The sequence below is a fragment of the Xyrauchen texanus genome, chromosome 47 (assembly GCF_025860055.1).
Source record: "Xyrauchen texanus isolate HMW12.3.18 chromosome 47, RBS_HiC_50CHRs, whole genome shotgun sequence".
Lineage (NCBI taxonomy): Eukaryota > Metazoa > Chordata > Actinopteri > Cypriniformes > Catostomidae > Xyrauchen > Xyrauchen texanus.
Window position 1 is genome coordinate 50001 of NC_068322.1, and position 23802 is coordinate 73802.

The following is a 23802-nucleotide window of genomic DNA, read 5'->3' on the forward strand; positions in this document are numbered from 1 at the left end:
TTTGTATATGCCATTTTCACACTTTACAAGCGATGGCGATCTCATCTGTGCCTTTATAGTGTGTGTGTGTTTGTGTGTAGAGTGTCAAAACCTTCCAACACAAACCTGTCAGTAAAACATATGATGCATCTGCTTAACTTTTACTATATTGTGTGTGTGTGTGTGTGTGTGTGTGTGTGTGTAGTGTGTGTGTGTGTGTCTCAGATCAATAATATTTATTGGCCAGCATGACTGTCCCGTCTGCAGGTGAAATGACAATCCACACACACTCGCACACATACACACTCAAACACACATGAACAGACACACACACTCTCTCACACACATAAACAGACACACACACACATAAACAGACACACTCACACTCTCTCTCTCACACACACACACACACAAACAGACACACTCACACATAAACAGACACACTCACTCTCACACACACACACACACACACACTTGGTGTCCGTGTCCAGTAATGTGTGAAACAGTGTTTGTATTTAAGTGATAGTGTTACACTACTGCAGCAACGTTTCATTAATGTCACAAACGGCATCTGCTGATGAAGAAGCCGCAGCACCCAAATTCAACTTCCACAAAACAGCAATAAAAATCTATTTGACTATCATTGAAATGTGTCATTTTTAATATGTCTTTAACTTGTCTGTTTAGACAACATGTTCTCTGATACCATCCTACAGGCCTCCGGGAGGACTTCATCTAATCATTCAGATATTATAATAGTCAATTTTACTCTCTTTGGAAAACAGCCGATGAGTTTCTGTTGCTTTAGACGCTGAACAAACGAACCCTAAACCGATGAAAGCACCGATATTAAAGTACAGAAGTCAAAGGTGAAGTGTGAATAGTGAAAAGTGTGAGCCATAAAGTTGTATTATTTGGGTTAGGGTCATGTTTATATGGTGGAACACTGTATCTCTTCTGTGTCTCTTTCAATCGCTCATGGATGATCACTGAAGAAATATTTTGACAATGTCTTCCTCAGCTTCTGATTCTGCTGTTGTGTGATCTCTCTCTCGAGTCGCAATAGAATGGCCTGATGTGTTTACAATGGCTAATATTATTATTTAGAGTTGGGTTTATATTTAGTTTGATTGTGATAAGAGGTCGTCGCTGTTCAATGCTTGTAGAAATGAGCACTTTTTTGGAAAAAAAAAAAAGTATCTGCAGGAGTGTTAGCTGTTGCCCTGTGTATCGTTTCTATTCACTCTTTTCCCAACTTGAACATTCTTGTGGTTTCAGTGGTCCCCATAGCTCATTGGAATTTCTTATTGGATTGTTTGTTTAATTACGCAGAATTGCTTTATTTTTCAGTTTATTCACAGCCAGATTGAAATGACCAGTTTAACTGGTTTTTAACCACAGGTAGGTCTATTTGTGCTGGAGAATACAAAACATAATAAAATAAAAATGCAAAAGTATACAAACCCACAAAAGGCCTTTAATCTGATTTACGTTGCTCTCTCATATGTTACTGGAATTCCCTTCAGAGAGAAACTTTATTATATCTTTATTATTAAAATCTCTTGTAAGACATTGTTTTGATAAATATTGTCATTACAGAATTTAAACATTTGGATAATATTTTAACTGTTACAAGGGGCAAGAAGACGCTTTGATCATTATCAAATTAATACAGCAACCACTTTGATAAGCCGGTGACGTCACATTGTGAAACTCCACCCATTTCTGGCCTGCTCATGACAAGCTGCACCCACCAGCGGCTAGCTCTTCCTGTCAATCATTACCAGGCCACGCCCATCCCGGCCTGCCATTTCCGTCCATCACCAGCCAGACCACGCCCTCCGCAAGCCTTCTCTTCCTGTCAATCAACACCAGGCCACGCCCATCCTGCCCTGACATTTCCGTCCATCGCCAGCCAGACCACGCCCTCCGCAAGCCTTTTCTTCCTGTCAATCAACACCATACCACGCCCCTCCTGTGCCTGTTACACAAACAGCAGCAGCTCGAGACAGTAAATAGAGAAAAGATGGCGGAGTTCATTCAGCTCAACAAACCCACTGAACCGAAATCCGCGAACCAAAACCGCGATCATCCTGCTCTTCATCCTCATCATCCTCCACCGGCCAAGAAGATCCGTCATGAGGAGAAAATATTCACATCCAAGAAGATGAACGGAGGCGCGAAGGAACAGAATTACACGAACGAACCGAAAAACAAGAAACCCCGAACAGAAAAAGACCGAGAGAGGGATAAAGAGAGGGATAAAGATAAAGAGAGGGATAAAGATAAAGAGAGGAAGAAACACAAAGTGGCTGCAGAAAATCACCTCAGTATAAAGCAGGAGAACGGCGCGCTCAAGTCACCGCAGAAAGGTATCGATAATCGATTTATCCCTGATCACGCACTATCTACGGCTAATAACGAGCTGTTCTTTGGTTAAATGTTTGTGTTTATTGTGTGTATTTATTTGTATTTGTGCGTCAAACACACCCGACAGCGCGCGCTAGTTAGCTTAGCATCAGCTGCAATGTGACCCACAACAACACTGATCAAATCAATCAAATAACCCCAATAAATATCCCATAATCTCCCGCGGTAACACTGATCAAATCCATCAAATAACCCCAATAAATATCCCATAATCTCCCGCAGTAACACTGATCAAATCCATCAAATAACCCCAATAAATATCCCATAATCTCCCGCGGTAACACTGATCAAATCCATCAAATAACCCCAATAAATATCCCATAATCTCCCGCGGTAACACTGATCAAATCAATCAAATAACCCCAATAAATATCCCATAATCTCCCGCGGTAACACTGATCAAATCCATCAAATAACCCCAATAAATATCCCATAATCTCCCGCGGGATCAAATCCATCAATTAAACCCCAATAAATATCCCATAATCTCCCGCGGTAAAACTGATCAAATCCATCAATTAAACCCCAATAAATATCCCATAATCTCCCGCGGTAACACTGATCAAATCCATCAAATAAACCCCAATAAATATCCCATAATCTCCCGCGGGATCAAATCCATCAATTAAACCCCAATAAATATCCCATAATCTCCCGCGGTAACACTGATCAAATCCATCAAATAAACCCCAATAAATATCCCATAATCTCCCGCGGGATCAAATCCATCAATTAAACCCCAATAAATATCCCATAATCTCCCGCGGTAAAACTGATCAAATCCATCAATTAAACCCCAATAAATATCCCATAATCTCCCGCGGGATCAAATCCATCAATTAAACCCCAATAAATATCCCATAATCTCCGCGGTAACACTGATCAAATCCATCAATTAAACCCCAATAAATATCCCATAATCTCCCGCGGGATCAAATCCATCAATTAAACCCCAATAAATATCCCATAATCTCCGCGAGGATCAAATCCATCAATTAAACCCCAATAAATATCCCATAATCTCCCGCGGGATCAAATCCATCAATTAAACCCCAATAAATATCCCATAATCTCCGCGGGATCAAATCCATCAATTAAACCCCAATAAATATCCCATAATCTCCGCGGGATCAAATCCATCAATTAAACCCCAATAAATATCCCATAATCTCCAGCGGGATCAAATCCATCAATTAAACCCCAATAAATATCCCATAATCTCCCGCGGGATCAAATCCATCAATTAAACCCCAATAAATATCCCATAATCTCCCGCGGGATCAAATCCATCAATTAAACCCCAATAAATATCCCATAATCTCCCGCGGGATCAAATCCATCAATTAAACCCCAATAAATATCCCATAATCTCCACACGGATCAAATCCATCAATTAAACCCCAATAAATATCCCATAATCTCCCGCGGGATCAAATCCATCAATTAAACCCCAATAAATATCCCATAATCTCCCGCGGGATCAAATCCATCAATTAAACCCCAATAAATATTGTATAATCTGGTAACACCTAATGATTTATATCAATATAAACATCATCACAACGTAACATCAGTTATTATGACTCAAATAAGTAAACAACCGAACGTGAACACAATCCGTAATAACGCAAAATAAAGGTTTATCTGGTGTTATTAATGAAATGGTTATTCTGAAATACGGGTTCAAGACGTATCTGCCGTGTTGCAGGAATAATAATCAGATCTCTGGTTCATTTCAACATTCAGATGAACTTTAAGTCTGTTTAATACACCGTAATTAAGTGTTACATTACTATATACGTGATCTTTTATTATTATATTGGAATACAATATGCCAAAGCTTCATTATTACAAGTTGTCATATTTCACTCTGTGTCCTGTTAAACTGTAAGTTGTTATTTACTGTATGTGTTATTGTATGGTGATGGTGTATAAAACACGCATGAACTAATAATCCGTGTGATGAACAGACTCACACTTTTACACCGATCATGTTATATTTACACGTTACTGAGCAATACTGATAAACTGTGTGTTCTTGTCATATGTGGAACAGACGCTGTAAAATAAAGTTTATTTTGAGGGTGTTGAAATGGACTGCGGTCTCGTGGGTCAGTTACACAGGTCAAACACACTACTGTCGTTACTCGCACATTACTGAACTGATCTCTGTCATACACAATCCAGCCGCAGATGTGTCGTGTCTTTCTAGACTGTCACAGAAACACGTCCGATCTTCATTCATAGAAACTCAATGGATGAATCTCAGACACACAAACTCATCATTGGACTTTATTATTGTTTCAGAGTCGGTTTGGACAGAAGAGCGGCGGTCTGTTGCGGCATGACCGGGTGTTTTGCATATCAGTTTGGTTTGCTGTAGACTGCTAGTTAAAGATCTCGTCCTGTCTGAGCAGGTTGAAGTTCATGATATCATAGATAAACGGGCTGCACAGCGTCCTGCTCGCTCGCTAGAAACGGCGTGTAAAAAACAGGGCATGTAAAAAATCAACATGAGTTCGTTGTTCAGCAGAACGTAATATTCACCATTAGATGTAGAATTATTGCTCACTGATTCTGACTTTCTTTGTAATGATTTCAATGTCGGGCGTCACTAGATATCCGTTCATCTGTACTGCATGTTTAGGAACAAAAGAAATGGAGATGCTTCAGATACATAGTGAGTGGACTTCCTGTAACATCTCACGTGTTTCACTCTTTCAGATCATACCGTCAAAGAGAAACAAAGAGGCCGAGAGAAGAAGAGAGAAAAAGATGAGACGGAGAAACGCAAACACAAGCTGATGACTGAAATCAAGAGAGAGAACGGAGAGGTGAAAATCCTGCAGAAAGGTGAGATTCTGTCTCGACATTGACCTGTCTGTGTCTAATCCGGCGCTGATATTGAACTCATCAGCCGGTAGTTCCATGACCTGAACCAAGTGTGTGAAATAACAGATGTCCAACATGTGCTGGAATTGAAAACTGCTGATCTGAAACATCTCCATTGAATTGGTCATAAGAAACGGGTTCGTGACCCTTACCTGTAATGATGTGCTTGAGTTACATGAACAGAAGATGCTCAGATCACAGACTCTGTGTGTTGGCAGTCAATATGGTTTTAATGTAAAGGTCAGATGAAGGTTAAAGGTCACATGGGTGTTATTTCTGCTTTGGAGGAATTAAATCATGTGTTCATAATAATTAAAAGTCCTGTGTACGAGTTTCTGTCTCTCACTCAGAGGAAGAGTTCATGTCCTGCAGGAGGTCAGAGTTCAGTTGTACAGGTCGTGTGTGTGTGTGTGTGTGTGTGTGTGTGTGTGTGTGTGTGTGTGTGTGTGTGTGTGTGTGTGTGTGTGTGTGTGTGTGTTCAGCTACAAGACCCTTGATCATAGAGGGGTAAATGAGGCCCTCAGGTCTGTGTTCGTTCACTCGAATCTCAAAATGACAATTTGGTCAACTCGAGTGTTTGAGGAAAAGATTCATTCTCTGGTTCGTGTTGATCAAAATAATACTTGTGCCATGACCGGATGTTTGAGTTCATATACTGGGGTGTGTTCGGTGTTAAACTCGTCTCTCTCCTGTGCTATAGGTGACCGAGAGAAATACAAGATCAACTCGGCTGAAGATTTACTGATGAAGAAGGTGAAGAAGAAAAAGAAAAAGAAACATAAAGAGAGTGAAAAGTGCAAACGGCCGAAGATGTTCAGCAGATCCAGCCAGACGGTGTGCTCCGATCTGACAGACCTGATGTCCGTATCTGTAGCAGAATTCAAGCCGCCTCTTCCAGTCCAGCAGGGCGACATGGGTGGGCTGAAGCAGGAGGAGAACAGCCAGAGCTCGAGCGTGGCGAAAGTCGGCAAACCGCCCGGACTTGATGGTCTGGAGTTCGGCCGTCTGGTTCATGTAGAGCAGCAGCCGAACGGCGGCGCTCTGGTTCTGCACGCGTACAACTGCGAGCTCTCTGTCCTGTCTCTTGTGGAGATGCAGAGGTTCGCACATGAGTTTGTCAAGTTATCGTTCAGCGAAGACCATGACGGAGCCGCAAACTATGTGATGGGCGTGATTCACAGCGCCGCCGCGTACCTCCCCGACTTCCTGGAATACTTCTCTAGTAAGTTTCCGAACTCTCCAGTAAAAATGGAAATCCTGGGAAAGAAGGACATCGAGACGACCACTATGGCAAACTTTCACACTCAGGTGAGTAATCAAACACACTGTGTTGTACAGACTGAATCATGTGACTCCATTAGATAAGGGCATTTTGCTTGCCTCTCCCCGAATGTCAAACCGTACTCTCATTACAAGCTTTATATATATATATTTGATTATATATATGACACTATATTGTCATGCATTGGCATAAAAGTCTGGAAGTACTGAAATAAACTGACTAGAACGGCCTGTGCATGAAACTGTTTTAACACACACATACCAGCTGATCACAAATATACATTATAGGCATAATATCAGTGATGCTGCTCTTCACATGTCAGGATCGCCATCACACACACACACACACACACACACACACTGCTGCCACAGAGAGATTGTGCATTTTTGTGTGTTTGGTAGTTTACGAGGACATTATGCTGTAAAGGTGGTTTATGAGGACATGCCTAGTGTCCCCGTAATTCAAAAGGTTTTAAAACATACTAAGCAATGTTTGTGCCACAAGGTTTCAGTGACGCTTTGTGTTTAGGGGTTCGGTTACTGTCGGGGGTTAGAATAGTACATTTGTACAGGGTGAAAGTCATTGTCCTCGTAAACCACCAATACCATCATGTGTGTAATGTCCAGCAGAGATGAGTCATCCTGGCAGGAATTAGTAACCTGGACATAACTTCAGTGATGTCATCAATGCGCATCACACACACACACTGCAGTCTTATTGTATGTTTGAACGAGAACATGCACAATGCCCCTCTCTGTGTTTACGTGTTCAATATATCAGTGTTTCCGTTAGCTGGTAAATACCAGTTTTTGACAGTTAAAACATTGCAGTGTTCGACAAATTAAAAAAATTGTAAATATATGAACATGTCAGCAACAGCGATACACAGTGATAATTCACTGCCAGCGAGGGTTTATACTTCTGCGGACAGCTTGATAAATCCTAATCCGAGACTACAGCACGTTGTATCCCGCACACTGGCATGTGTTGTTCCTGTCTCACATGCCCGCAGGTGAAGCTTCTCACTACAGAATTCAAGTATCCTTGTGTGGTCATCTTCTGAAGGACACCAGACTTATCAAGAAACACTGCGCATGACTGACTTAACGTTAGCAACAAAACGCATGCGTGCTATGACTAATCTAAAGGATAACACTAAAATAAAGAGGAAGAAGTTGGCCAACAAGAGACATTATATGACATAACAATTTTGGATGTTTTAAGTTTTATTGTGAACAAAATGATTAGAGATGCACCGATACCGCTTAATCTCTTCCGATATCGGAAATCTTCGTATCTCCCGATCCGATACCGGTGTTGTTGTTGTTCTGTTTATAATATCTTTACATTATTGTGTGGATGTAATTGGGAGTCTCTTTAATATGTAAAGAAACACAAACCTCTAACTACACATTATTCAATATAAATGTATCACTTTAATATATCATTTAGCAGCAAAATGAACCGTAATTCAGTCTTCAGTAGAACAGAGACCCGTGTATTATTTCTGCCTTTTTTTTTCATTCACACAGTTACTTTTTGAACCCATTCAACTTAAATATTGTTATAAATTGTAAACGCATGCTAATGATGACAATAATAATAATAAATAGTTATTAATATTATATTATTGTTAATGACTATTCATTTTCAATACAACAGTAATATATTTAAGTCGTGCACTTTTGAACCCTCGTGCTTTTATTTTGGCATTCTGAAGTCTCCAGGACGTCCTGTATGTGTCTGTTTGTAGTTCACAGTAGTTTAATTCACTTCTTATTCAGATTCTGGTCAAATGCTCCTCCGGTGCCGTTCTAAATGCATATTATAAGTGAACCGAACTATTGAGCATCTGAGATGTTGTTTGTGATATGTTGCACACCGTGTGAAGGATAAAAATAGCCGCGAGTGTGTGTAAACAGAGCAGCGGCATTCACTGATGCGCTGGAGCTGCACATACTATATATTTACTCATTAAACAGTCTTTTGTGATTCTCAGAGTTATCGTACATCTTCAAGTGTCTTTGAATAAAACGCACGAGTCATATGAACTACTTTAATGCTGTTTTTATTGTTCTTTTATGTCATTTTTGGAGCTTGACCGTAACGAACATGATTAACACACAGTATCGGATTTGGATCTGCTTGTTGGATCATTACCCGATCTGTCTAAAAGCTTCAGTATCAGAGATGAGACCTATCCCGGTATCAGATTAGTGCATCCCTAAAAAAAGGATGTGTGTGTTTTTTTTTTTTTTTTTTTTTGCAGTTCAGTTTTTTTTAATTAGATGCTAATTCCATGACTGGCTTTATTTAAATAGAAAAGCAACTATGATGAACAAAAATGTATTGTTCATTGAACAGTGTCAATATCGTATCGCATTATTATGAATAGTGCATCACGTTACAGCACAAAATAAACACTGAAATAGAGCAGATTTTTTCCAATTTGCCCAGTAACTTTTCATTCCTGGACACGTTGGATGGCACCTGCATTTTTTACGGAAACTCTGAGATGTATGTAAATTTATGTACTGCATGGGTATTGAGGTTTCCCAGCAATGCTATGCTAGTTTTTGAGTTTTATTGCCAAGTGTTCTTACACATACAAGGAATTTGTCTTGGTGACAGAAGCTTCCAGTGCACAACAATACAACAACAAGACACGGAAAATAAAAAGCGATTAGAAAATTAGGTGTATATAAAGAAATGCACAATAAGACAAAAAAACATCAAAAGAATATATATATATATATATATGTATATGTACAAATAGAAATCTGTTATAAACAGTGCAAGGGAATGTAATTGCAGATGAGGTAGGGTATGTTGGATAAATAGATTAAGCTGTGTATTGCACATTATTGCTGCTCAATGGGGTAGTTTTAACTGTTCATGAGATGGATAGTTTGTTCTTGTGTCTGACGGTTCTGGTGTTCAGAGCTCTGTAGTGCCGGCCAGAAGGGAACAGAAGGTAGTGTGCTGGGAGTAGTGGGTTACCAGTGCTGACCGTACAGGTGTATCTGTGACCTTCAAAAACACTCCAATCAGTGCAGTCAAAGCAGGCTTGTAGTTCCAGCTCTGCTTCATTGGTGCAGTGTTTCCCACAGGATTTTGTGAGACTATGGGGGGTGGACCTCCGATCCTCTAGGGGGGGTCTGGCTCCTCCGTAGGAAACTTGTATCCATTTTAAAGTTAAATACATCTGGTGCACTTTGAGAGCAAAATTCAGAAGTTAGTGTTGTGCTGTTGTAAACAGTTTTGTGCTCTTAAAGCTGCAGTCGGCAACTTTAAAATAAATTGAATTGTGAGAATCGACGCCCCCGATTCTCCCCCATATACGTGATGCTCTTCACCCCCAGCCAGGGTTTAATTGACCTCGCCAGGACCTGCCGCGCCAGGTGTGTGTGTAGCTGGACACTTTCACTCAGAGCTGGAGTCTCTCACAGGACCTCATTTAACAAGACAACATGTTTATATAGAATTTATTTTTTCTTCTATGATGATTAATTGTCTGTTTTATATGTTTCATGAATATGACGATTAATTACCATATTAACTCTCGATGTGTGCTTCATTCAAGTCATTTATACAAATTTAGCTTGGGTCATAAAATAAGGGTATGATTTCCTTTTCAGGCTTCAAAACTTCAAATATAAGTGTAAAATTTTAAATAATTAAAATAATATTTGAATTATCTAAACTCAAATATATCTCTTATTTGTCTCATTTACATTTGATCAATTGGACTTTCAATATTTTATTTAGCTTCTTTTGTAACCCAGCCAGCATGTATAGCTTTTATATTATGCAATAGTAAAATATTTCTGGCTTAAAATCTTCACTTTCACACATTATTTTAAGGCTCTCTGATAAACTCAATTATTTCTAAGACTTGGAGATTCTTGGATGTTATTATCTCCACAGAAATGGAGCATCTCCTCTGTCTCAGTGCTTTGAATAAACACAATGACCACAGATATTTGAGATATTAAGTGAAACTGGATCATAAAATGAATCCGTTTATAGCCGGTTTATATTTCGGCGGGAGTTTAACTGACACGAGTGTTTATTCCCGCGCACATGAGACGTCATGCAGGGAAAGACGAGGCTGAATCCAGCTTCTTAATCAACTGCTTTTTATTTAGTAAAAGCGACTCGCTGCTTCGAAACTACACGACTATATCACCAGCGAGTGAAATGTTAATATTTACTTGTTGCCAGTGGCTAATAACACACTTTTTTGGTCGCATAATGCGAAATGTACTCGTGTGTGTGTGTGTGTGTGTGTGTATATATATATATATATATGCATGCGAGTGATCTACTCGAAATGTAGAGGGCTGGACATTACTTACCTCAAAAATGTGTCGTCGTCCTCAACCAAATAACGTTAGACGGATCCCGGAATACTCCGGTGCTGATGTGTGCGTGCGCGCGCGTGCGTGTGAGAGAGTGAGCGCGGGAGTTTTCAGCAGAGGGGGAGGAACTGACTAGCGCGCGCGCGGTAGAGCGCAAAACAACTTTTATTTTGTTATTATGAGACTGAGAAGTGCAAAAATGTTTTTGATAAGAAGTGTAAAAAAAATTCGGCTTATTTTGGACACTGTGGCGGGGCAAATTAGACTGTGGCAATCTGCGCATCTTATCACGTGACTTGTTGCGCGCGTTACCACACGCCCCACCGAGAGCGAGAACCCCATGTGACTCTACCCTCCCTAGCAACCGGGACAATTTGGTTGCTAAGGAGACCTGACTGGAGTCACTCAGCACATCCTGGATTCAAACTCAGGACTCTGGGTGTGATAGTGTCAATACTCGCTGAGATACACAGATCCCAGTTAAAGCTATATTTACAATTGTGTGTTGTTCAGAAAGGGAGGCGCATTTATAATTATTATCATCAAACTCAAACATTAACTTCAAGTGTGTGTGTGTGCTCAGGTGAAGAGGAGTTACTCTCACGGGACGTACCGTGCCGGCGCCATGAGGCAGATCAGTCTGGTGGGTGCAGTAGATGAGGAGGTGGGCGATTATTTCCCAGAATTCCTCAGTATGCTGGAAAAATCACCATTCCTGGAGGTGAGTTTATTTCTGTCTGTCTCAAACACACAAACTCTTTTTGTGACAGTGTATTGATTAGTTGTGTGTGCGTGTAGCGGACGTTGCCGTGGGGATCGTTCTCCAGTCTGAAGCAGATGAGTCCGACAGACAGTGATGATGGTCCCATCATGTGGGTTCGGCCCGGAGAGCAGATGATCCCAGTGACAGACATGCCAAAGTCTCCATTCAAACGAAAACGGTACAGTCAACCCTTGTGTGTGTCTGATGAATCATTTGTGTTGCCTCTGTCGAGTGTGAAGAGTGCACATGTCAGAGATGTTTTAACAGAATTAAACTTCATGAAAACCATCTCAGGTGCCAAAGTGACCAATAAACACAGATTCTTCGGGAAACACACGTCTCATCTGCTGTTGATCAGGATGAATGTTTCTGATTTGTCCTTACGGCAGGTCGACCAATGAGATTAAGAATCTGCAGTACCTGCCGAGAGCCTGCGAACCGCGCGAGATGCTGTTTGAGGATCGAACCCGAGCTCACGCAGATCACATCGGTCAAGGGTTCGAACGACAAACCACTGCAGCTGTGGGGGTGCTGAAAGCGGTGCGCTGCGGTGAAGGGTGAGTGTACACACAGACTTCTGAAGCGATGTGAGGTTAATCTGTGTTGATGTGCATTCCTTGATTGTGTGTGTGTGTGTGTGTGTGTGTGTCTCTCATAGTTCTTACCCTCCTCGTATCACTAAAGATGTGATCTGTTTCCATGCGGCTGATTTTGCTGATGTGGTTCAGCGATTACAACTTGACCTGTATGAGCCACCGCTGTCTCAGGTGAGGTCACTTCCTGTGACACCGCTGCCCCCCTATGGCCAGGTTTTGCACTAAAGTGTGAGACTCACTAGTGCGAGATACACATCATGGCATCCCTCATTTGCTGGTTTTGCGCCACACAATTTGTCATTGCAATTATCTTGTCAACTGTTGCATTAGTGATTTGAACTGTGACCAGATAAACATGAAGCATCTCACAAATTATACAAGTGATGCATTTTATCTCTAAGCCACTTTTGCCTTTTTTCCACTTGAATTAAGATTGCATCATCTCACGTTGGCACTGGGGTTTTTATCCACTCATCTGAAGATTGTAATTTAATACTGAATTATTATTACTTTGGATTTGCATTGTAACATGAAACACCAGACTCATGTTGAGCTGCTCTGAGACCTTGTGTTTTGTCACACACTGGTGAAGCTCTACTTGCTTTGGGGTGCATAACGGGTACATTTAAATGTCTAATGGATCCGCTGTAGTGCAAATGTGTTTCTGTCTCTCTAGTGTGTGCAGTGGGTGGACGATGCGAAACTCAATCAGTTAAGGCGTGAGGGGATCCGATACGCTCGTATCCAGCTGTACGATAACGACATCTACTTCATCCCTCGGAACGTCGTTCATCAGTTCAAGAGCGTGTCGGCCGTGTGTAGTCTCGCCTGGCACGTGCGTTTGAAACAGTATCACCAGGACAGCAAGGAAGAGGCTCGTGAGGAAGAAAACGGTCAGATGAAGCGTGTCAAGCAGGAGCCGCTGAGCGAGAACATCGACTTCAAACCCTTGAGAGAGACACCCGACATACAGATGGAGATAGAAAGACCGCCCAAAGCTCCACCCAGCAACAGCAGCTTTACTCCGCCTCCAGCCACCTCATCTAATGGGCAACACAAAGTGCAGCACGAATCAGAACGTCAAAGCACTTCATCACACCCCCCCACTGCTACACCCAACACTTCACTCAGCTCAACGGCCAGTCCATACACGCCCAAACACGCACCCGCCTCAACGCCCACCAAACACACACACGCCTCAATGCCCACCAAACACGCCTCAACACCCACCAAACACGCACCCGCCTCAACGCCCACCAAGCACGCACCCGTTTTAACGCCCACCAAGCACGCACCCGCTTTAACGCCCACCAAGCACGCACCCACCTCAGCACCCGCCTCAACGCCCGCCAAGCACGCACCCGCCTCAGCACCCGCCTCAATGCCCGCCAAGCACGCACCCGCCTCAATGCCCGCCAAGCACGCACCCGCCTCAATGCCCGCCAAGCACGCACCCGCCTCAACGCCCACCAAGCACGCACCCGCCTCAATGCCCACCAAACACGCACCCGCCTCAATGCCAAACAAACACACCTTCAAATACTTGCACTCTTCCTCCACCCCAAAATCAGGACACGCCCCCACATTCCCAACTAAGCCAACCCACTCTACAAACACAATCAAATTAACCCATGCAATGAACACAACTAAACCAACACACTCTACTAATCCAAGCAAAGCAACACACACTATAAATACAGACAAATACACACACTCCACATTAATAACCAAACCCACCCCCAAACTGAGCTCTGGACTGTCAGTCAACTGGACTGCCCCGCCCCCCCTGAGGCCAGACGGCCCACAAGACACTCTTCACCCAAAGGCTGTCAGACACCCGCATGAACCACACAAAGACTTTTTATGCTGATTTGTGTGTTGGTTTAGTTGTACAGAGCAGTTTTTAAATGGCACTTCTTTTAATCATTTATTTCAAATTTTTAATCTGAAGAGGAGACCGCAGCACCCGTGAGTTCAGTAAGACAGCTGCTGAATCTGTCTGTCTCTCTGGCTTTCTGTACTGCAAAACTAATCTGTATTTTTGTCTTCTTTTTCCAGTAAACTATCTAAACATCCTAAAAACACAATATATTTATTAGTGCAAAATTGTGTAAAGATTCTTGTATTCAGATAATATATTTTGACTTGAATTATAATCCTCATGATCGATTTGAGAACAATACGTCAGTGAGGTCCGATAATAAAGCGATATCACACAAGCGAGTGTTGTGTTGGTCCTGCAGGTAATCGCTGCTGTGCTGATATACACAACAACGTCACGATTGAGAGTGTGATATTGCCTTTATAAACGAGGAAAAGCAAGGAGTGTCCCAGAAAGCTTTGTGTGTGTTGAACTACAGTACTGTGCAAAAGTCTTGGGACATAAGATGCTTCACAGAAACATTTGTCTTAAGATGGTTATGTATATTTTCAGCTTTAGTGCATCAATATTATATATACATTTTAGACTCCCAAACATAACATAGAAGAACAGGGAGCCCTGCTGCAGATGGCATGTGCCGGGACCCCACAGAGCCCCCACTGAATATTGAGTCGTGAACATCCGATCTGCCAACAACTAAGAATAACTGTGTCCAGGGGACTCTAGGAGAATTGGGGCTGTTTTAAGGTGGTCACACTGAATATTGATTTTTATATGTTCGCTGGACTTTATGACATTAAGTGATAAATGAAGACATCCTCACTATGCAACATTTCCCAAGTGAAACTGTTGCACAGTTCTGTACCTTCTGAAGACACATTCAGGATCTGTGAATCAGGACACCATTAATAATTCATCTGTGTGTGAGTGAGTGATTGTTGTGAAGCTGTTAATCCGCAGAATATCAACAGAAACTCTTGTCTCCACCTGGTGGTGTAAATGTGTAATGCAACAGATTCTCTGTGATCTCCAGTGATCCAATCAGATTCAAGAACCGCAACTAACTGTTGTATAAAATACAATTATTAAAGATTATTCCATGAAAACAAGTCTTACACAATTTAAAAGTCGATGCATGTTTACTGGAAAAGGAGACTTGTGCTGATTTGTGTTTGCGGTGTATGTGTAACACATTCCTCAGTGCCTGTCCCAAACTGTGAACTATTGTAGCACTTCAGCTGCACACTGAGAACATACTGCAAATCCAAACAGCTCCTTGAATAATATATTTTCTGTTGTAGCTTTAGAGGATTAGAGTTGACATGAACATATATATTTTTTGTAAGATGACAGAATTCTTTTAAAGACTCTACAGGCTTTTCCATAGAGTTTATTTATATCAAGGGTTTCTTTGGTTTTGGTTAATTTTGTCCGAACTGTAGTGTACATATCGATTTTTCTAATGCAAATGTGTAGTGTGATTTATACGGAAATAAGAACCTCCTAATAAAAGGTTCTGTTTGTTATGTGTGTGTGTGTGTGTGTGTGTGTGATTCTGTGAGTGTATCAGTGTGTGTGTGATTCTGTGAGTGTATCAGTGTGTGTGGGTGATTCTGTGAGTGTATCAGTGTGTGTGGGTGTGTGGGTGATTCTGTGAGTGTATCAGTGTGGGTGTGTGATTCTGTGAGTGTATCAGTGTGTGGGTGTGTGATTCTGTGAGTGTATCAGTGTGTGTGTGATTCTGTGAGTGTATCAGTGTGTGTGTGTGATTCTGTGAGTGTATCAGTGTGTGTGTGATTCTGTGAGTGTATCAGTGTGTGTGGGTGATTCTGTGAGTGTATCAGTGTGTGTGTGTGTGTGTGTGTGTGTGTGTAATTCTGTGAGTGTATCAGTGTGGGTGTGTGATTCTGGGAGTGTATCAGTGTGGGTGGGTGATTCTGGGAGTGTATCAGTGTGGGTGTGTGATTCTGTGAGTGTATCAGTGTGTGTGTGTGATTCTGTGAGTGTATCAGTGTGTGTGTGTGATTCTGTGAGTGTATCAGTGTGTGTGTGTGATTCTGTGAGTGTATCAGTGTGTGTGTGTGATTCTGTGAGTGTATCAGTGTGTGTGTGTGATTCTGTGAGTGTATCAGTGTGGGTGTGTGATTCTGTGAGTGTATCAGTGTGTGTGTGTGATTCTGTGAGTGTATCAGTGTGGGTGTGTGATTCTGTGAGTGTATCAGTGTGGGTGTGTGATTCTGTGAGTGTATCAGTGTGGGTGGGTGATTCTGGGAGTGTATCAGTGTGGGTGGGTGATTCTGGGAGTGTATCAGTGTGGGTGGGTGATTCTGTGAGTGTATCAGTGTGGGTGTGTGATTCTGTGAGTGTATCAGTGTGGGTGTGTGATTCTGTGAGTGTATCAGTGTGGGTGGGTGATTCTGGGAGTGTATCAGTGTGGGTGGGTGATTCTGGGAGTGTATCAGTGTGTGTGTGTGATTCTGTGAGTGTATCAGTGTGGGTGTGTGATTCTGGGAGTGTATCAGTGTGGGTGTGTGATTCTGGGAGTGTATCAGTGTGGGTGTGTGATTCTGGGAGTGTATCAGTGTGGGTGTGTGATTCTGGGAGTGTATCAGTGTGGGTGGGTGATTCTGGGAGTGTATCAGTGTGTGTGTGTGATTCTGGGAGTGTATCAGTGTGGGTGTGTGATTCTGGGAGTGTATCAGTGTGGGTGTGTGATTCTGGGAGTGTATCAGTGTGGGTGTGTGATTCTGGGAGTGTATCAGTGTGGGTGTGTGATTCTGTGAGTGTATCAGTGTGGGTGTGTGATTCTGGGAGTGTATCAGTGTGTGTGTGTGATTCTGGGAGTGTATCAGTGTGGGTGTGTGATTCTGGGAGTGTATCAGTGTGTGTGTGTGATTCTGGGAGTGTATCAGTGTGTGTGTGTGATTCTGGGAGTGTATCAGTGTGGGTGTGTGATTCTGTGAGTGTATCAGTGTGTGTGTGTGATTCTGTGAGTGTATCAGTGTGTGTGTGTGATTCTGTGAGTGTATCAGTGTAGGTGTGTGATTCTGGGAGTGTATCAGTGTGGGTGTGTGATTCTGTGAGTGTATCAGTGTGGGTGTGTGATTCTGTGAGTGTATCAGTGTGGGTGGGTGATTCTGGGAGTGTATCAGTGTGGGTGGGTGATTCTGGGAGTGTATCAGTGTGTGTGTGTGATTCTGTGAGTGTATCAGTGTAGGTGTGTGATTCTGGGAGTGTATCAGTGTGGGTGTGTGATTCTGTGAGTGTATCAGTGTAGGTGTGTGATTCTGGGAGTGTATCAGTGTGGGTGTGTGATTCTGTGAGTGTATCAGTGTGGGTGGGTGATTCTGTGAGTGTATCAGTGTAGGTGTGTGATTCTGGGAGTGTATCAGTGTGGGTGTGTGATTCTGTGAGTGTATCAGTGTGGGTGTGTGATTCTGTGAGTGTATCAGTGTGGGTGGGTGATTCTGGGAGTGTATCAGTGTGGGTGGGTGATTCTGGGAGTGTATCAGTGTGTGTGTGTGATTCTGTGAGTGTATCAGTGTGGGTGTGTGTGATTCTGTGAGTGTATCAGTGTGGGTGTGTGATTCTGTGAGTGTATCAGTGTGGGTGTGTGATTCTGTGAGTGTATCAGTGTGGGTGTGTGATTCTGGGAGTGTATCAGTGTGGGTGTGTGATTCTGGGAGTGTATCAGTGTGTGTGTGTGTGATTCTGGGAGTGTATCAGTGTGTGTGTGTGATTCTGTGAGTGTATCAGTGTGTGGTGTGTGATTCTGTGAGTGTATCAGTGTGTGGGTGTGTGGTGATTCTGTGAGTGTATCAGTGTGGGTGTGTGATTCTGTGAGTGTATCAGTGTGTGGGTGTGTGATTCTGTGAGTGTATCAGTGTGTGTGTGTGATTCTGTGAGTGTATCAGTGTGTGTGTGTGATTCTGTGAGTGTATCAGTGTGTGTGTGATTCTGTGAGTGTATCAGTGTGTGTGGGTGATTCTGTGAGTGTATCAGTGTGTGGGTGTGTGTGTGATTCTGTGAGTGTATCAGTGTGGGTGTGTGATTCTGGGAGTGTATCAGTGTGGGTGGGTGATTCTGGGAGTGTATCAGTGTGGGTGTGTGATTCTGTGAGTGTATCAGTGTGTGTGTGTGATTCTGTGAGTGTATCAGTGTGTGTGTGTGATTCTGTGAGTGTATCAGTGTGTGTGTGTGATTCTGTGAGTGTATCAGTGTGGGTGGGTGATTCTGGGAGTGTATCAGTGTGGGTGTGTGATTCTGGGAGTGTATCAGTGTGGGTGTGTGATTCTGGGAGTGTATCAGTGTGTGTGTGTGATTCTGGGAGTGTATCAGTGTGTGGGTGTGTGATTCTGGGAGTGTATCAGTGTGTGGGTGGGTGTGTGATTCTGGGAGTGTATCAGTGTGTGGGTGTGTGATTCTGGGAGTGTATCAGTGTGTGGGTGTGTGATTCTGGGAGTGTATCAGTGTGTGGGTGTGTGATTCTGGGAGTGTATCAGTGTGGGTGTGTGATTCTGGGAGTGTATCAGTGTGTGGGTGTGTGATTCTGGGAGTGTATCAGTGTGTGGGTGGGTGTGTGATTCTGGGAGTGTATCAGTGTGTGGGTGTGATTCTGGGAGTGTATCAGTGTGGGTGTGTGATTCTGGGAGTGTATCAGTGTGGGTGTGTGATTCTGGGAGTGTATCAGTGTGTGGGTGTGTGATTCTGGGAGTGTATCAGTGTGTGGGTGTGTGATTCTGGGAGTGTATCAGTGTGTGTGTGTGATTCTGGGAGTGTATCAGTGTGGGTGTGTGATTCTGGGAGTGTATCAGTGTGGGTGTGTGATTCTGGGAGTGTATCAGTGTGGTGTGTGTGTGATTCTGGGAGTGTATCAGTGTGGGTGTGTGTGTAATTCTGTGAGTGTATCAGTGTGGGTGTGTGATTCTGTGAGTGTATCAGTGTGGGTGTGTGATTCTGTGAGTGTATCAGTGTGGGTGTGTGATTCTGTGAGTGTATCAGTGTGGGTGTGTGATTCTGTGAGTGTATCAGTGTGGGTGTGTGATTCTGGGAGTGTATCAGTGTGGGTGTGTGATTCTGGGAGTGTATCAGTGTGGGTGTGTGATTCTGTGAGTGTATCAGTGTGTGGGTGTGTGATTCTGGGAGTGTATCAGTGTGGGTGTGTGATTCTGGGAGTGTATCAGTGTGTGGGTGTGTGATTCTGGGAGTGTATCAGTGTGTGTGTGTGTGTGTGTGATTCTGGGAGTGTATCAGTGTGTGTGTGTCTGTGAGTGTATCAGTGTGTGTGTGTGTGATTCTGTGAGTGTATCAGTGTGGGTGGGTGGGTGTGTGATTCTGGGAGTGTATCAGTGTGGGTGTGTGATTCTGTGAGTGTATCAGTGTGGGTGTGTGATTCTGTGAGTGTATCAGTGTGGGTGTGTGATTCTGTGAGTGTATCAGTGTGTGGGTGTGTGATTCTGGGAGTGTATCAGTGTGGGTGGGTGGGTGTGTGACTCTGTGAGTGTATCAGTGTGGGTGGGTGGGTGTGTGATTCTGTGAGTGTATCAGTGTGGGTGTGTGATTCTGTGAGTGTATCAGTGTGTGGGTGTGTGATTCTGTGAGTGTATCAGTGTGTGGGTGTGTGATTCTGTGAGTGTATCAGTGTGTGTGTGTGTGATTCTGTGAGTGTATCAGTGTGGGTGGGTGGGTGTGTGATTCTGGGAGTGTATCAGTGTGGGTGTGTGATTCTGGGAGTGTATCAGTGTGGGTGTGTGTGTGATTCTGGGAGTGTATCAGTGTGGGTGTGTGTGTGATTCTGGGAGTGTATCAGTGTGGGTGTGTGATTCTGTGAGTGTATCAGTGTGTGTGGGTGATTCTGGGAGTGTATCAGTGTGTGTGTGTGTGATTCTGGGAGTGTATCAGTGTGTGGGTGTGTGATTCTGTGAGTGTATCAGTGTGTGTGTGTGTGTGTGTGATTCTGTGAGTGTATCAGTGTGGGTGGGTGGGTGTGTGACTCTGTGAGTGTATCAGTGTGGGTGTGTGATTCTGTGAGTGTATCAGTGTGTGTGTGTGTGATTCTGTGAGTGTATCAGTGTGGGTGGGTGATTCTGGGAGTGTATCAGTGTGGGTGGGTGATTCTGGGAGTGTATCAGTGTGGGTGGGTGATTCTGGGAGTGTATCAGTGTGGGTGGGTGATTCTGGGAGTGTATCAGTGTGGGTGTGTGATTCTGGGAGTGTATCAGTGTGGGTGTGTGATTCTGGGAGTGTATCAGTGTGGGTGTGTGATTCTGGGAGTGTATCAGTGTGGGTGTGTGATTCTGGGAGTGTATCAGTGTGGGTGTGTGATTCTGGGAGTGTATCAGTGTGGGTGTGTGATTCTGGGAGTGTATCAGTGTGGGTGTGTGATTCTGGGAGTGTATCAGTGTGGGTGTGTGATTCTGGGAGTGTATCAGTGTGGGTGTGTGATTCTGTGAGTGTATCAGTGTGGGTGTGTGATTCTGGGAGTGTATCAGTGTGGGTGTGTGATTCTGGGAGTGTATCAGTGTGGGTGTGTGATTCTGGGAGTGTATCAGTGTGGGTGTGTGATTCTGGGAGTGTATCAGTGTGGGTGTGTGATTCTGGGAGTGTATCAGTGTGGGTGTGTGATTCTGTGAGTGTATCAGTGTGGGTGTGTGATTCTGTGAGTGTATCAGTGTGGGTGTGTGATTCTGTGAGTGTATCAGTGTGGGTGTGTGATTCTGGGAGTGTATCAGTGTGTGGGTGGGTGATTCTGGGAGTGTATCAGTGTAGGTGTGTGATTCTGTGAGTGTATCAGTGTGGGTGTGTGATTCTGGGAGTGTATCAGTGTGGGTGTGTGATTCTGGGAGTGTATCAGTGTGGGTGTGTGATTCTGTGAGTGTATCAGTGTGTGGGTGTGTGATTCTGGGAGTGTATCAGTGTGGGTGTGTGATTCTGTGAGTGTATCAGTGTGTGGGTGTGTGATTCTGTGAGTGTATCAGTGTGTGGGTGTGTGATTCTGGGAGTGTATCAGTGTGGGTGTGTGATTCTGGGAGTGTATCAGTGTGGGTGGGTGATTCTGGGAGTGTATCAGTGTGGGTGTGTGATTCTGTGAGTGTATCAGTGTGGGTGTGTGATTCTGTGAGTGTATCAGTGTGGGTGTGTGATTCTGGGAGTGTATCAGTGTGGGTGTGTGATTCTGTGAGTGTATCAGTGTGGGTGTGTGATTCTGTGAGTGTATCAGTGTGGGTGTGTGATTCTGGGAGTGTATCAGTGTGGGTGTGTGATTCTGTGAGTGTATCAGTGTGGGTGTGTGATTCTGTGAGTGTATCAGTGTGGGTGTGTGATTCTGTGAGTGTATCAGTGTGGGTGTGTGATTCTGTGAGTGTATCAGTGTGGGTGTGTGATTCTGGGAGTGTATCAGTGTGGGTGGGTGATTCTGGGAGTGTATCAGTGTGGGTGTGTGATTCTGTGAGTGTATCAGTGTGTGGGTGTGTGATTCTGGGAGTGTATCAGTGTGTGGGTGTGATTCTGTGAGTGTATCAGTGTGTGTGTGTGATTCTGTGAGTGTATCAGTGTGTGTGTGTGATTCTGTGAGTGTATCAGTGTGTGTGTGTGATTCTGTGAGTGTATCAGTGTGTGGGTGTGTGATTCTGTGAGTGTATCAGTGTGGGTGTGTGATTCTGTGAGTGTATCAGTGTGTGTGTGTGATTCTGTGAGTGTATCAGTGTGTGGGTGTGTGATTCTGGGAGTGTATCAGTGTGGGTGTGTGATTCTGTGAGTGTATCAGTGTAGGTGTGTGATTCTGTGAGTGTATCAGTGTGGGTGTGTGATTCTGGGAGTGTATCAGTGTGTGTGTGTGATTCTGTGAGTGTATCAGTGTGGGTGGGTGATTCTGGGAGTGTATCAGTGTGTGGGGGTGATTCTGGGAGTGTATCAGTGTGGGTGGGTGATTCTGGGAGTGTATCAGTGTGTGGGTGTGATTCTGTGAGTGTATCAGTGTGGGTGGGTGATTCTGGGAGTGTATCAGTGTGGGTGTGTGATTCTGGGAGTGTATCAGTGTGGGTGTGTGATTCTGGGAGTGTATCAGTGTGGGTGTGTGATTCTGGGAGTGTATCAGTGTGGGTGTGTGATTCTGTGAGTGTATCAGTGTGTGGGTGTGTAATTCTGTGAGTGTATCAGTGTGTGGGTGTGTAATTCTGTGAGTGTATCAGTGTGGGTGTGTGTGATTCTGTGAGTGTATCAGTGTGTGTGTGTGATTCTGGGAGTGTATCAGTGTGGGTGTGTGATTCTGTGAGTGTATCAGTGTGGGTGTGTGATTCTGTGAGTGTATCAGTGTGTGGGTGTGTGATTCTGTGAGTGTATCAGTGTGGGTGTGTGATTCTGGGAGTGTATCAGTGTGGGTGTGTGATTCTGGGAGTGTATCAGTGTGGGTGTGTGTGATTCTGGGAGTGTATCAGTGTGGGTGTGTGTGATTCTGGGAGTGTATCAGTGTGTGGGTGTGTGATTCTGGGAGTGTATCAGTGTGTGGGTGTGTGATTCTGGGAGTGTATCAGTGTGTGGGTGTGTGATTCTGGGAGTGTATCAGTGTGGGTGTGTGATTCTGTGAGTGTATCAGTGTGTGTGTGTGATTCTGTGAGTGTATCAGTGTGTGTGTGTGATTCTGTGAGTGTATCAGTGTGGGTGTGTGATTCTGTGAGTGTATCAGTGTGGGTGGGTGATTCTGGGAGTGTATCAGTGTGGGTGGGTGATTCTGGGAGTGTATCAGTGTGTGGTGTGTGATTCTGGGAGTGTATCAGTGTGTGTGTGTGATTCTGTGAGTGTATCAGTGTGGGTGTGTGTGATTCTGTGAGTGTATCAGTGTGTGGTGTGTGATTCTGTGAGTGTATCAGTGTGGGTGTGTGATTCTGTGAGTGTATCAGTGTGGGTGTGTGATTCTGGGAGTGTATCAGTGTGGGTGTGTGATTCTGGGAGTGTATCAGTGTGTGTGTGTGTGATTCTGGGAGTGTATCAGTGTGGGTGTGTGATTCTGTGAGTGTATCAGTGTGTGTGGGTGATTCTGGGAGTGTATCAGTGTGTGTGGGTGTGTGTGATTCTGTGAGTGTATCAGTGTGTGGTGTGTGATTCTGTGAGTGTATCAGTGTGTGGTGTGTGATTCTGGGAGTGTATCAGTGTGTGGGTGTGTGATTCTGGGAGTGTATCAGTGTGGGTGTGTGATTCTGTGAGTGTATCAGTGTGTGGGTGTGTGATTCTGTGAGTGTATCAGTGTGTGGGTGTGTGATTCTGGGAGTGTATCAGTGTGGGTGTGTGATTCTGGGAGTGTATCAGTGTGGGTGGGTGATTCTGGGAGTGTATCAGTGTGGGTGTGTGATTCTGTGAGTGTATCAGTGTGGGTGTGTGATTCTGGGAGTGTATCAGTGTGGGTGGGTGATTCTGGGAGTGTATCAGTGTGGGTGTGTGATTCTGTGAGTGTATCAGTGTGTGGGTGTGTGATTCTGGGAGTGTATCAGTGTGGGTGTGTGATTCTGTGAGTGTATCAGTGTGTGGGTGTGTGATTCTGTGAGTGTATCAGTGTGGGTGTGTGATTCTGTGAGTGTATCAGTGTGGGTGTGTGATTCTGGGAGTGTATCAGTGTGTGTGTG

General features: G+C 43.8%; 2 protein-coding genes across 2 annotated transcripts in view; both read left to right on the top strand.

Annotated features, from left to right (window-relative positions):
* ptpn12 (protein tyrosine phosphatase non-receptor type 12) overlaps positions 1-955 on the top strand; it is a 35048-nt gene extending 34093 nt beyond the window's left edge. The window contains exon 17 of the mRNA XM_052120324.1: positions 1-955. This exon is cut by the window's left edge and continues 644 nt beyond it. The gene's annotated coding sequence lies outside the window, so the exon portion shown is untranslated.
* A 995-nt stretch (positions 956-1950) lies between these two features.
* On the top strand, positions 1951-16049 carry LOC127638687 (lysine-specific demethylase RSBN1L-like). Its single transcript, XM_052120323.1, has 8 exons — positions 1951-2351; positions 5134-5262; positions 6002-6609; positions 11528-11665; positions 11743-11885; positions 12097-12264; positions 12366-12474; positions 12980-16049. Exons 1-8 carry the CDS (start codon positions 2006-2008, stop codon positions 14171-14173), a joined length of 2835 nt encoding a protein of 944 aa, XP_051976283.1. The 5' UTR covers positions 1951-2005; the 3' UTR covers positions 14174-16049.
* The last annotated feature ends 7753 nt before the right edge of the window (positions 16050-23802 follow it).

Bases quoted from the DNA above. Each gene is read 5' to 3' on its own strand.
- LOC127638687 (XM_052120323.1), top strand. From the start codon at position 2,006: ATGGCGGAGTTCATTCAGCTCAACAAACCCACTGAACCGAAATCCGCG. The intron at 2,352-5,133 runs GTATCGATAATC...TCACTCTTTCAG, and splicing joins GCTCAAGTCACCGCAGAAAG to ATCATACCGTCAAAGAGAAA. The intron at 11,886-12,096 runs GTACAGTCAACC...TCCTTACGGCAG, and splicing joins TCTCCATTCAAACGAAAACG to GTCGACCAATGAGATTAAGA.